This window comes from Fundulus heteroclitus, chromosome 7 (assembly GCF_011125445.2).
Source record: "Fundulus heteroclitus isolate FHET01 chromosome 7, MU-UCD_Fhet_4.1, whole genome shotgun sequence".
In the NCBI taxonomy this organism is placed as follows: Eukaryota; Metazoa; Chordata; class Actinopteri; order Cyprinodontiformes; family Fundulidae; genus Fundulus; species Fundulus heteroclitus.
The window spans coordinates 3,671,125-3,686,137 of record NC_046367.1 but is presented as its reverse complement, the minus strand read 5'-3'; the positions used below and the strand labels follow the sequence as shown (position 1 = coordinate 3,686,137).

Genomic DNA, 15,013 nt, shown 5'->3' with positions numbered 1-15,013 from the left:
GAGAAGATCATGCTGTAATGCAGATGTGTCCTAGCTGACACGTTTTCTCCTAATCAGTTATGCTGGCCAATCTAAGTATATCAGACTTTACCTCCAGAGTTCATCTATCTGTAATTTCCAAGGTAACGGATTTTGCAGCCCAGTCTCTGTAATCTCATAATCTCTAACAAGGCAAAGGCAAAAAAAATTGGACATCTATTCACACAAGGCCTTTAAATGATCTGGTGCCTACTGAGGACCCGTATATAAAGGCACATCAGCAGATTAATTAAATGGGGTTGACTGTGCAGCCACAGGAAGAAGTTCACCTGTGCATGAGGTGAGCTAGATTGCAGAGTGCAAGAGAAATGAGAGAGAATTTCATGGTCTCAGTTAACACTATACTTGTGTGGTCAGCGTTGGGGAAACAGAGGCCCTCTCTCCAGCAGGAATTGATGCTGGTCCCTTGATGCCCACCCCTTCTCCTTTAAATATGATACACCATGCACCAGTAGGGTCATGGGGTTTGGAATGATCAGCTTTGGTGGTGCTCCCCCCATGCCTCTCATGAGGAGAGCACCATCCCATCTGCTTTGTTCGGCTTTGTCCTCCACAATATTAGTTATTTAATAGCCAGGGTATCAGGCTGGCTGTGGGGGCTCCAGGGGGTTCTTGTGGGTACCCCTCCCTTTTTACCTTTCCTGGGCCCGCTCACCAGGGGTGGTGGTAATGTGTTCTTCCCACCTTTTTATTTCAGTTTCTGATTTCTGGATGCCAGGGGTTGGTGTGAGGCATTTGGGAGACAAGATCCCAGGTCTGGCCTGCAGAGCTGGGTTGGTGGTGATATGGCTTGGTTGGGGGCCTCTTTGCCCTGCATTTCACTCTGGGCCTTTTTGGCCTGGGGGCTGCTAGACCTGGGTCTACGTCTATGTGGGACATATGGCTGCCCTAGGGTGATGCCTTCTGTATGTCTGACTGGAGCTGCTGTGGCATTCCAGAACTATGTCCACCTGTCTTTTGCTGTTTTTGGACACTTTGGGTTCTGGGTCTTCTGCCGTTCTCGCCACACTTACCACTGTGCACATTCAGGTAATGAACTGGCTCATAAACGCCAACTCAACACAAACTCACTAATTTCTACACATACGCTTACCCACCCATGCATCACAAAACAAACAGGTTGTTTCTATATCAATGTGGCTTACCTACAGATAGGTAGGTATTTGATCCTGCATCAAATACAGATTTGATGCAGGATCAAATATGTATTTAATAAGTCAACCATGTAAGTAGGATACTGTCTTGAGAGATAATTTTGTATAGCAAAATCTGGCACATGTAGGCAACCATGTTCAGCTTGCTGCAATTTGCCTAAAATGTCATGAGAAAACACATTCTAAAAAAAAATCTCCCAAAAAACAACAAAAACTCTATAGGGGATTATTGATATTGAGGAGGACCAAATTCCTGTTAAAATCTCCCTTTAATTCAAATATTGTTTACATGCTGAGCATGACTGCCAGACAGTTACTTAATGACTTTATTCAATACATCCAAAAAGCTTTTGGAAGCTAGGTTATTTTACACAAACAAAATATCTTAAATTCCTTATGCATACCAAACATTTTTTTAAATATGTTTAAAATTTTGTTTTCTGCTAGGTATGTGGAGTCCTTCTTCCTCTCTCTGACCTCCATTGAGCAAGATCTTCAAACCAACCTGATCTCCATCAGCTATAGCCAGCCAGAGGTCACTAGGCTTCAGAACACTGCAATGTTTAGGTATGCAATATTTAATCAAGTTGAGGAAAATGTATGCAGTATTACCCTGATCATTCTTTGTGACCTGGAGAGAGTTTAACGCAGTTTGGATGATCTTGTATCTGCATTAATACAACCATAAAATCAGTAGTAATTGGGGAAAACTGGTAAGATAGCTGCTGTTTGTACAGAAGTTCCAAACTACATGTTATTAATAGGACTCCTCGCTAGTGACATTAAAAAATTAAAATATAAAAAAAGTGCCTTCCAGAATACTCAAGGACATTACACAGAACAAGTAGCGTAATAACAATAACGATAAGACAACAATAAAAATTACAGTATTCATAGAGGGAGGTGAAAAGCCTATGGACAACAATTGAGGTACAGTGGGGAGAATTAATGTTGCTTAAATGTCAAAAAAGGGGACAGATGGACCCAGTATGCAGCCAGAACTAATGTTAAGATTTAAGACGGTTTATTTAGGAACAGGTTGTGGGTAACACCAAGATGACAGACTGGTATGTAATATTAACAGGGCAAGACAGAGTTCATGGTCACAAACATTCCATAGTCATAAACCAGTAAAACAGAAGCACAGAACAGTCCAGAGCAGAATCCAGGCTAAATGACCAGTCGGGACACAAATCCAGGCTAAATGAGGACAGGCAGGCTTGGTGGTCAGAAAGCAGGTCTGGTTCGGTACACAAACAAGAAAGGTAAAAGACAGGGATCAGGCAAGCTCAAAGTCCTGGAACAGACTTAGGTCAGGTAACAAGTTGGCAGTCGGAATCAGGCAGAAAAAACAGTTTACAGGGATCAGGCTGGCTCAGATGTCAAAAGGCTAATTGGGTCAGTATCTACAGTGCAAACAGAACAGAATACACTGGACTCACCAAATGGCTCGTACAATCTGGCACTGATGACTGGTCTGAAGGCTGGTTAAATAGTAACGGAAGCAGGTTGATCAGATGAATGGTAATGCAGAATGGGCGGAGCTAAGCAGGTGTGTGAAATGAGTGATCAGACCAGGCATCAGTGCCGAGATCATGACAGATGGTACTGATGTGACAGGTAAAGGATAGAGTGCTATCGAGGATGACACCTAAACTGGGGTGACAGGGAGATTATAAAACCATCATGTGAAAGGGACAAACTGTCAGCTTTGGATAATCTAATTCAATTAGATTTTATAGCTCTAATTCACAACACATGCAATATCAAGGCACTGTGCAACATCAAATTCAATCATATCATTCAGACAGATTGGTGAAAAACAATCATATCAAAGAAAACCAAGTAGATTTTATCAAGTCTTGACAAGTGCATTTACTCCGACTGAAAGAGCGTAGAGCCACAGTGGACAGTCATCTGGATTGTTAATGGTTTTGCAGAAATCCCTCCTCCTACTGAGTATGCATGAATCGACAGTGGAGAGGAAAACTCCCCTTTAACAGTAAGGAAAAACCTCCAGCAGTATCAGGCTCAGTTTGAGCGGTCATCTGCCACGACCGACTGGGGGATAAAGAAGACAGAGCAGAGACATAAAAAGCACAGAAGCACACGTTGATCTAGAAATTATTTCAGTGATATTGTAATGACGGATGATCTGCCTCCTTGGATGGTGTCACAGCTAACAGAATGGCAGACTCCATTTACCTGCTATGAAGAGAACAAAAGAGAAAACATAAGGTTAAAAGTTGAAATAACAACTAATAATGCAAATTGGATAACAGTAGGAGAACTCACCAGAGTGAGAAAAATAGATATTGATGTCCACTACCAGCCTAAGCATCTAGAAGCATAACTACAGAGATAGCTAAGGGTAACTCCAGGAAAATAAGGACACAGGTAAGTTCTGCTGGAAATAAAACACGAAATAGAAAATTGTACAAAGCTTTATTAAACTTCAAATAGGTTTAGTCTTAACAATAACCTGAACTTAAATGGTTAAAACATCCATCCATTTTCCAAACCGCTTAATCCCTCATGGGGTCATGGGGGTCGCTGGTGCCTATCTCCAGCGTTCACTGGGCAAGAGGCGGGGTACACCCTGGACAGGTTGCCAGTCTGTTGCAGGGCAACACAGAGAGACAAACAGGACAAACAACCATTCACACCTAAGGACAATTTGGAGAAGCCAAGTCATGTTTTTGGACTGTGGGAGGAAGCCGGAGAACCCGGAGAGAACCCACGCATGCACAGGGAGAACATGCAAACTCCATGCAGAAAGACCCAGGGGTGTACTTGAACCCAGGACCTTCTTGCTGCAAGGCAACAGCGCTACCCACTGCGCCACTGTGCAGCCTGGTTAAAACAGTGAATGTATTTGAAACATCTAGTGAAGAAAAGGGATCACCCTTTACACTACAAAAACACAGCAAACACAAGAAAAGGGTGCTCCAACACAACACACAAACAAAAACACCGCCACCAGGGGTCACCACTGCCACCACAGTAGCCTCAGTCCCTAAATGAAAAAAAAAAACAATACGAGTAAAACAGTGATACAATAGCACTACAATATTGCACTGCATCCCATAAATCGTGCCACCAATGCTCCTGGCAGCAGGGGAAAGTTCAGGTAAGTCTTTTTAAAACATTTCTTTCTAGGCAAAACAGTAACGAGTGTCAATCCACGTTGAAAGCTGGTCAGAGGCTTGTCAGATGACTAAAACAAAAATAGATTATTAATACATGTTCTGATTAGTACCATGATCTGCAGTAGCTGCGTACCTGTGACTGGTGAATTACCACGCTGCCAGGTAAGCAAATCCCCAATTCCACCTTCGCAGTGCAGCTGCAACAAAATGCTAAATGAAGGCTTTGTTTAACTGGTGTGGACAATACTGAGCCACATTAGCCCTTACCTTCCTGCCAGCAAACAACAGGACAGGTCAATCCAGAAGTCGGAGGAGCAAAAAAGGAGTCCAGCACAATTTGACCCACAATGAGAAGCAGCTGGGTTCAGTGTCACAACGCATGCAGCCTTGTGGTAGGTGGAGACCTGCTTATATGCAGCAGCCAAATTTGGCCTTAAAGTGGCAGCGTACTATTTATGCTGCTACAGTCACTTAGTTGATTATTTGTTGGCTCTTTTTGCACACACCTGTACAAATAGACCCTGTCATGTTCATCATGTTGATAACAGGACTGAAGTGCAGACAAGAGCTTCGGGAGCCACATGATGAAATGAATGATATTTATGAACAAAATGGCAAAAACTTACAGACTGGGCAGGCATGACAAGGACCAGGAATACAACAAGAAGCTGACCAGAACAGGGGTCCGTTCTTCGTATGTCGCTAACTCAGTTAGCAGGATTTCATTGTTGACGATTTGGCATGATCTTGGATCGTTTGGTTCTTCGAAAGACTTCCTGCACTTGTTGTCATAGCAACAAGTGCGCCAGCTTGAGCCTGCTCCAGAGCAGGCTTATTTCATGTAAACAAGATTAGATCATGGCTGTATAAGCGGAGGAGATGGGAAGTCTGCCGTAGCTATGTCCATTTTTACGACTGCAACCTGTTGCGGAAGGTGCAAGAATAATTTGCAGAGTTTTTCGAATTAATCGCGTATTGCGCAATAGACAGGATCATAATAAATCTTCCTCAAACTCTAGGGTCACTTGTGGAGTACCACAGGGTTCAGTCCTTGGACCAATTCTATTTACTATATATATGCTTCCGATTGGCAAAATTATCAGACAGCATGGGATTAATTTCCACTGTTATGCTGATGACACTCAGCTATATTTATCCATAAATCCTGATGAATCCAATCAGTTACTTCGACTGCAGTCATGTCTTGATGACATCAAAAGCTGGATGACTTTAAATTTCCTGCATTTAAATTCTGACAAGACAGAAGTTGTAATCTTTGGGCCAGAGTCTTCAAAAAATAAAGTTCTTAATCAATCCCTTAATCTGGATGGCATTAACTTGGCCTCTGGTAATAAAGTTAAAAATCTTGGTGTTGTTTTCGACCAAGACATGTCATTTAAATCCCATATTAAACAGGTTTCCAGAGTTTCCTTTTTTCACCTACGGAATATCGCCAAAATTAGAAACATTCTGTCCAGGAGTGATGCTGAAAAAACTAGTCCATGCATTTGTTACTTCAAGGCTGGACTATTGTAATTCTTTACTATCAGGAAGTCCACAAAATGCAGTTCGAAGTCTTCAGCTGATTCAAAATGCTGCGGCAAGAGTTCTGATGAAAATCAACAAGAGGGATCATATGTCTCCAATTTTAGCCTCCCTTCATTGGCTTCCCGTTAAATCAAGAATAGAATTTAAAATTCTCCTTCTAACGTATAAAGCCCTTAATAATCAAGCTCCATCATATATCAGAGCTCTGATTACCCCGTATGTTCCTAACAGAGCACTTCGCTCTCAGACTGCAGGTCTGCTGGTGGTTCCTAGAGTCTCTAAAAGTAGAATGGGAGGCAGATCCTTTAGCTATCAGGCTCCTCTCCTGTGGAACCAACTCCCAGTTTTGGTCCGTGAGGCAGACACCCTATCTATTTTTAAGACTAATGTTAAAACTTTCCTTTTTGACAAAGCTTATAGTTAGAGTGGCTCATACCCTGAGCTATCTCTATAGTTGTGCTGTGATAGGCCTAGGCTGCTGGAGGACATCAGGGTCTAATTTTCTCACTCTACTGATTTCTACTGTTCTTCAGTCTACTGTTCTCCAGTTTTGCATTGTATTACATTGAAATGACTGTCGTCATTTCAGCTTTTAACTTTTTGCTCTCTCTCTTTTTCTTCATAGTAGGTACACCTGGTCTGGCATTCTGTTAACTCTGACATCATCCAGAGAAGACGGCTCACCCGCTACTTCCATCTAATGTAGAACAGATTACTAGATCAATGTGTGCTTCTGTGCTTTTTTGTTTCTCTTGTTGTGTCTCTGTTCTGTCTTCTGTAACCCCAGTCGGTCGAGGCAGATGACCGTTCATACTGAGCCCGGTTCTGCCGGAGGTTTTTCCTTCCCGTTAATGGGTGGTTTTTCTTCCCACTGTCGCTTCATGCTTGCTCAGTATGAGGGATTGCAGCAAAGCCATGTACAATGCAGATGACTCTTCCTGTGGCTCTACGCTTCCCCAGGAGTGAATGCTGCTTGTCGGGACTTTGATGCAATCAACTGGTTTCCTTATATAGGACATTTTTGACCAATCTGTATAATCTGACTCAATCTGTATAATATGATTGAACTTGACTTTGTAAAGTGCCTTGAGATGACATGTTTCATGATTTGGCGCTATATAAATAAAATTGAATTGAATTGAATTGAATTGAATTGAATCCTTTAGCGCAGCGCGACAGTGTAGAGATTTTTCTTGGTGGCTGTTATAAACAGACAAACACATCATTTAACAGTGGCTTTTAAAGAGGAAAAAGTGGTGTTGGAGCCATAAATCTAAAATTTTAAGTTATTTGTATGGTGGTTTGCTTTTTATTTTAATCCTATTCATTGAAAGATTTGTTCGGGCCATTTTATTGTGAAGTTTAGTTTACTTTGAAAGGCTTGCTTCCTGTCGAGCCGTATATTGTATTAGAAAAAACTATGGTTGGATTATCTAGACACGGAGCAATACAGTTTTACCGTGTAAACTGTGGATGACTTGGAAAAGGAAGATTTTCATTTTCTATGGATAAAGATTGTTTTTTTTTTTTTTTTGTTAAAATTCCCAGTTTGCACGTGTCCTTTACTTCCCGTATCTAAGGAATGACACTGAAATTTGGATCTCTTGACATAACAAGTGCCTTTTTAAAATACAGTATAATAATTAAAGGCTACCATTTTGTAGAATATTCTTGTATTTCACTTTTACTTGTCCCCATGTTCTAGTGGGTCCCGTGGAGGCTCTGACATAAAAGAACAAAGTAAATATGAGATTATTAAAATGCAAAAATTAATACTGGAGAAAGTGATAGAAACATCTACCATGGACAGTATTTACACATTAATTTGTCTGCTGCTTTTTGCCAGCCCTCTCTCCTGGCTTTAACAGATTTTTAGGTGTTTTAATTAATGACTCAAATTCGGCATAACCTTCCATTAAAAGCTTTTGTTCTGCTGGGAAAAAAACTGTGGGCGTTCTTTGGCCATGCTGAACAGCCAATAGCAGCGTTGCTGATCAATGTTTCTACTATCGATACATTTCCCCTTTTAAACAAACGCATGAGCGCGCAGTTGTCTCAGATAACTCAATCCAGCCATACTAATCGTAAACAACAGGTGTGTTCGAAGAACCCAATTAGCCGGATCATGATTAGCCGGATGAAATCATCTTGGATGTCTCATTTGATCTTGGATGTTTTAAGCAACGTTCGAAGAACGGACCCCAGGAGGTAGCTTAATGGAATATCTGACAAGGCACAAGAGAAAAACAGCAGTATAATTAGGAGAGGAATGTAAAAGCTACCACCCCTTTCGGTGTTTAGTGCCCTGTCTGGTCCTTTTACCCAGTGAAGCGATCACACATTGAATAACTTCTCTTGAAGGACATGACTCTAAAAACAGACACTATACTTCAAAACAAAAGTCAGAGAAAGGGTTGCAAATCAGCGCTGAGGCAGGTCTCTTCACAGTTACAAATGCAGTAAAATGGAATAAGCAAGAGTGTGCCCTAAATTATGGTTGCCTGAGTCTTTATGAAAGCCAAACACCACTTGCGGAGATGTGCACCCCTTCCACTGTCGTAAGTAGAAACAGGTCGCCACTCAGGTCTGATAGAGTGTGTAATACGAGGTGGGCAAACGTTTTGACTTGTGGGCCACAACGGATTCTTAAATTTGACAGAGGGGCCGGGCCAGAAGCAGTGTAAACTACGAAAAATGACATGTAAAAGCCATTGCATAAAAGGTTTTGCCTTCAACAGGTAGTAAAGCATGAATATGCATGGCTTATTGTACAAATTGTTTTCGAAATGTGGTATTTTTCCCACAACATAGTGAAATGACGTTCACTTTCAATGGTAACAATCTTGTTGGTCTCCCTTTTTTATCAGTGCATCAAAGTCTGGAGTTAGTTTTGTTGCAGCAATTCTCAGGATAGAGCTTGAGTGTTGGTCTGTCAAATTAGATCTGTGATGGGCTTTGTTGAAGTTCGTGATGCTGAACATCTCTTCAAATTTATTGACTTTCCCCATTAACTCCGAAATGCCCAAATTTCCCCTTTCAGTTCCCACACTCGTTGAAACACCCAAACTTAACTAGCAGACACGAGAGTGGTACAGCAAGTCCTGATGATCGGCATTGGTTTCCTCCAGAAACGTAATGAACTGATGATACTGAAGTCCCCTTGCTTGTATGTAGTTTACAAGTTTTACAACTGGATTAACAACATTATTAAAATGGAGATTCTTGATGGATGATAACTTAAAGGACTCCGCCTTTTTGTTTAACTTGCCGGTTATATAATCATCAATCAGTTCCACATGCCGAGTGACTGTCCTGCATCATAAACTGATTTTTTCAAACTTGTCGTTGCTGTCTGGACACAAGACACCTGTAGTCTCAACCATGCTTTTTTAAAAAAAAAAAAAAAAAAAAAAACTTTCCTTTGGAGAAAGGCTTCCTAGCCTTTGCTAATTTGAATGCCAGCAAAAAACTTGCCTTGGTTCTTGACTCTTGGATCGTAGTTTGTCCATGAAAAAAGTTTTGCTGAGTTTGTAAATTAGCCATCAACCTCTGAGCAGTAGCCGTACATTCTTGTGTTGACTCTTTGTGAGCATAGCTCGACAGTTTTTAGCAAAGGGACAGGTGATATTGTATTCACCTGTCCCTTTGCCCTTTGATCATCTGCCATTACTCTCTAACATAGGAAGCATTCCTGGATCAGTGTGTGTTTCTGTGCTTTTAGTGTCTCTGCTCTGTCTTCTGTAACCCCCAGTTCGTTGAGGCAGTTCACTGTTCAGACCAAGCCTGGTTCTGCTGGAGGTTTTCCTTCCTGTTAAAAGGGAGTTTTCCTCTCCACTGTCGCTTCATGCATACTCAGTATCACTGGCAGAAATCCCTAGTGGAGGGAGGGGGGACGCAAGGAATGTCACCCCCCCCACCACCACCCCTCGAAAAAGAAAATCATTGTAAACACAGATAATGATTTTTTAAAATACTATTATAGTAGTGTTGAGTTAAAGGAAAATCAAAAGATCCAAATTATAAAACTATAAACATAATATATGTTTTCTAATTATTAAAAGATCATGACACCCCTGTCCCACTAAGTGGTTTGGTCCACATGCTGTTTCCAAGGGGCGAGGCTGGCAGCAGCTACTCCCAGCAGTTCTGTGTTTTTCAAACAGTGGGAGAGCGATGGTGGATTCGTTCGATGAGGAGAGTGTAAAAGTCATTTATCAAACCACTTGTTCAATGAGCACAAGGTTGTAACATAAAAAGTGACATTTCTCCAACTTTGTCCAAAATTAGCCCCCTTTTTATCAGTTTGCTAGGTAAACAAATAGCCTAGCTTATGATGTATACTCAAACTGGACTGAGATACCCTCTCAGTCCTGTCATCTTTCTAAGGAAATAAAAAGGACAGGGTTTTTAAAATGGTAATGTCAAATATAAGCTTAATTTATATTTACTCACATTTTAGATTTGTTTCTTAGAGATCCAGATTAGGTTTTCTTAATTTATGTTTGAAGTCAGAGTTTTGATGTTTTGTAGCTTGCCAGTTATCACATGACTTAGATGTTTGGTTTGACACATAATTTCTTTTAAGTCAAAGATTGTTTAGTTTGAATTGGTAAAAAAAAAACTTGATATAAAACATTGTTCTTCCTCTTTGGGAAAAAAACATTTTTATGATTAATTTGCTTTGTGAGAAAAGCAGTGGATCACTGCAGGGCAGAGTCCTTACAAATGCTGGGTACACGAAGGTTCAGTTAGGTGAAAGTTGACCAGGAAAGTCTAAAGATTCTGCAAAAGGTAGAGAGTGTCCTCCTTCACTAGATCCGGACCCTGAGCTGAACAGACCTGAACTCCACGCTTTTTCAGGAGTGAATGCTGGTTGTCAAGATTTGACGTAATCTGCTGGGTTTCCTTAAATAGGAAACCTTTTCACCAATCTGTCTGTATGATTTGATTGAATTTGACTTTGTAAGGTGCCTTGAGATGACGTGTTGTGAATTGGTGCTATATTCATAAAATTTTATTGAATTGTCCAGACCCTCAAGTCTTATGTTAATACCTAGTTTGAGAACTAAAACATTATAGCCCTCAGCAAGGCCAATTTATTTTCAAATCTTGCTTTGATAATATTGTTCTTTACGATTTCAGATTTTATTATTAGCTGTTTTAGTTTTTGTATATTTACTATGTATGATTTTACATTATTAAATGTTTTGTGTTTTTAGAAATTGTATGTGTATACATATTTTCCTTCTTATAAAACCATTTAACTATCACCACTGTTTGCTCTCTAGACAATAATATTTCAAGAGTTGCTAATCTTATGCAGAGTTTTTCTCATTTGTAATCAGAGGTGTCTATGGCATAAGTTAAGTGGGGCACATAAACTCAACACCTATTAGCAGCAACAAATTGTTTGTGATGCATAGTCCTTACAAGTGACTATGTAGTTGTAAGTCACTTGATGAAATTTAACTTTGGAGAAATTAGCATACATTAGCATAAAATAACACAAGAAAATCCATTTTATATAAGATAAATGTAATTGAATTTTTATACATAAAATAACAAATAAATGCTCACTCATATTGTTCATTTATTAAACAGAAAAGATTCACATCAATTATTCAATGAGCTAGCAACGACAACCAACACTAGATTAATATTTGCTTTTAGTTTACATTTTTCTATGTTTTATTTTGTTTAAATTTTCATTCATGAAACTAATGTAAACACAACGTGTGCTATTCAAGTATTTTGATTGGATGATCCAAGCCTGGGGCCATAAGATTTGTGCCCCTCGGCTGTCTACTGAGAGCTTTTTGGGCATGCGCACTGCGCTTTCAGAAGTTCAGTATTTAAACAAACGTTGGAGGGAAGGACCCACTTTCAAGGCGCCTAAAGAGGGAGGGTACTTTGAGCATACAATACCTCTCTTTATAAATCTCAAGGCACCTTACAAAGTTCATTTGTAAGGGTTGGTCTTTTTTTTACAATATTGCTCTATAAGAACAATCATGCGAACGTTAGAGCTCCACAGCGACATGGCCCCAAATGCAGACACCACAGCTTATAATTCTTAATTGTTTTTCCATCTGTTATCTTATTAGTGTATCTGCTTTTTTCCATTAATTTTAAGATGTCCCTAGTGGTTTATGTCTGCCCTCCTGTTTGTAACCTCTAAAGCACTTTCTATTACACCTAGCTGTACTCTATAAATTAATTTTGATTGATGGAATATTTTACGCATATGCATACACAAACACACACAAACATGTCCTTGTTTTAAACGCTTATTGAGGACACAGTAAATCAAAGGTAGAATTGGTGTAACATTGTTTCAAATGATGTTTGACAAATATTTTATTAATATCATCATCAGCTACATAATGTCTTTACTCCCTGTATCTCTCAACTGATATGCAAGAATGGTATCTAATGATCCCAGAAAACTTCTGCAATGAGGTGATCTTTAATCTGTGATGGATACAAAAATTGTTTCCTAACTGGAAGTGTAGTACTTCAATTAATTCCAAAATAGCTTGGGTGAACTAGGGTTATAATGTGAATACTGTTTAATAAATATTTAAGTTAATTAAAAAACAGATACTGTGGGTATGTTCTGCTTTGGATTTACATACTATTTTATGTTTGTTTTTTTTTGTTGTAATCTAACCTTGATTGTGTCTTTGCAGTAAAACCCAATGCAGCTCAGGGATGGTGACCACTTTGAAATGTATTGGTGAGAGAACACGTTCAAACTGTTTTTCTTTCCTAACAGTATTTAATGTCAAGTTTGAGAAGTACAATTTATGATCAGGAGTCTTATCTGTCATGGTTATATGTGTCACATTAATTTGAGGCTTTTGACTATGCATTTGAACTCCTCCTCTTCAATGTGGAATCGTGATGCACCATACAACTTCATAATTCTGTAAAAACAAGAACCGTGTGCGCACATTTACATTTATTGTGAAGTATATCTAATTTACACAAAGTCAGAGCTTAAAATACAGACACTACCAAACACTTTTTGTGACCATTTATCTGGCATAATTCCTGGATTTTTCATCTGTCTTGACAGAAATGGAAGAATTTATTTAAAATGGGTGGAGAGGCATAGATTCAGTTTTGGAGGTCAGAGCTTTACTACACCCCTTCTAGAAGCTTAATGTTAGCCAGATTTGTCCAAAACGTGTTTTTTATGCGCATCCCAGTTGGAATACCTAGTTTTGTTCAAGGTTAAACCATGTATCTGTGTGACCCCCTTTGCTTAATGGTGTTGCAGCCTCTGGGGCCTTTTAGAAAAAGTGTGATTATATTGACAGATTATGTGACACTTAGATGGCACACAGATAGACTTAATTTCACAAATTATTTGACTTTTAAAGCTAATGTGCCTTTTCCAAAGCATGCGCCTCATAGTTTGGAAAATGTCCCTACTGTTCGCTCTTTTAATTTTTTTGCACCACTCCCAGACTTTTTCACTGCAGAAATGGGAAATTAACCTTGCACTGAATGTATATAATCTATCCCTTTCTAGCACATAAGATTAGGTCTCATTGGCTAGTTTTCCAACTTTTCCTTATGATCTTTCTCTACTATTGTAGTCTCCTTATTCACTGAGGAAATCTCTAAGCTTTTCATGCTTCTCGTCATTCTAAATAAGTTTGTCTCATTTCATACATTAAGGGCCATTGATAACATGTTTTTTTCATAACTTTAGTCTAATTACCACTGGCATGACAGTAAAAGCTGGAGCCAAACCCATCCATCATATCCAGTAAATCTTATTCTGTTTCTGTGAACTTCAGAAACAATATGGATTAGGTACATGTCTTAAAACACATTACGCAATTAACATTTTTATTGTAAGAAAAATTCCAGTACGGAGCCCGTTTGGTGACATGGACAGCAAAAATGTTTACAAGATGTGACTAGACTAATGCGTGGGAACGAGATAGATAACTTGTGGCCACAGTTATTTGTGAAGGAGCTCCTCTATGTGTAGTGTAGCATACACTACACATAGAAAGTGTAGCATACATTCAAGAAACATAGATTTGATTTCATTTTATTTCAACCTTCCTGCGATCTCTTGTAATTAAACATTGAGTGGTAATAACTAAGAGACACAATTCGAGTGCTAAAGGCATACGGATTGAGAGGTAAAGAGTATGCGGACATTGGCCACATTATCGACTTCATCCAGAAGGAGCCAGAAGGACCCGGGAGACTGCATGGTTATACAGGGGTTGGACAATGAAACTGAAACACCTCTCATTTTAGTGTGGGAGGTTTCATGGCTAAATTGGACCAGCCTGGTGGCCAATCTTCATTAATTGCACATTGAACCAATAAGAGCAGAGTGTGAAGGTCCAATTAGCAGGTTAAGAGCACAGTTTTGCTCAAAATATTGCAATTCACACAACATTATGGGTGACATACCAGAGTTCAAAACAGGACAAATTGTTGGTGCACGTCTTGCTGGCGCATCTGTGACCAAGACAGCAAGTCTTTGTGATGTATCAAGAGCCACGGTATCCAGGGTAATGTCAGCATACCACCAAGAAGGACAAACCACATCCAACAAGATTAACTGTGGACGCAAGAGGAAGTTGTCTGAAAGGGATGTTCGGGTGCTAACCCGGATTGTATCCAAAAAGCATAAAATAAAATTTTGGAGGTTCTACATTCACTTGTTTTTAACTAACTTGCCTGGAAAATCATGTACATGTACATTACGTTTTTCATGGGTCTAGGTAACTGAAGTTATTATAACATAAAAGCATATTGTGGATTAATTTGCTCTGTTAGGTAAATGTTACTGTTTCAGTTTATTTTACTAATATGAAAGGAGTGTTGCATTCTTTTAATTAGGATGTCAATATTTTAAAGGACATTTAAATCTGCTAAATAATTTTAATTTATTGTCTCTCATCACAAAAAGACAATGCCACTGAATATCAAATTCTGTTGCTGTTCATTGTGAAACTGTTTTGTGAAATAGATACAACATTTCAGTCATTTTTGTGAATTAATAAAAGTATTTCTTACTTTAATTTACTATCCGTCCGTTTTCTTCCACTTATCCGGGGTCGGGTCGCAGCTTCAGTAGGGAGGCCCAGA

At 39.4% G+C, this 15,013-nt stretch overlaps 1 protein-coding gene and 1 long non-coding RNA gene across 2 annotated transcripts in view; one reads left to right on the top strand and one right to left on the bottom strand.

Annotated features, from left to right (window-relative positions):
* tmprss3a (transmembrane serine protease 3a) overlaps positions 1–15,013 on the top strand; it is a 202,925-nt gene that overhangs the window by 94,714 nt on the left and 93,198 nt on the right. Inside the window, exons 7-8 of the mRNA XM_036138765.1 lie at positions 1,641–1,760; positions 12,580–12,626. Coding sequence (XP_035994658.1) covers positions 1,641–1,760; positions 12,580–12,626 — 167 coding nt within the window. The remainder of the gene's footprint in view (positions 1–1,640; positions 1,761–12,579; positions 12,627–15,013) is intronic.
* Positions 1,753–4,822, bottom strand: LOC110367201. Its single transcript, XR_002427302.2, has 3 exons — positions 4,610–4,822; positions 4,476–4,539; positions 1,753–2,433 (listed from the first exon to the last, which is right to left on the bottom strand). It is a non-coding gene; the product is annotated as an uncharacterized LOC110367201 (long non-coding RNA).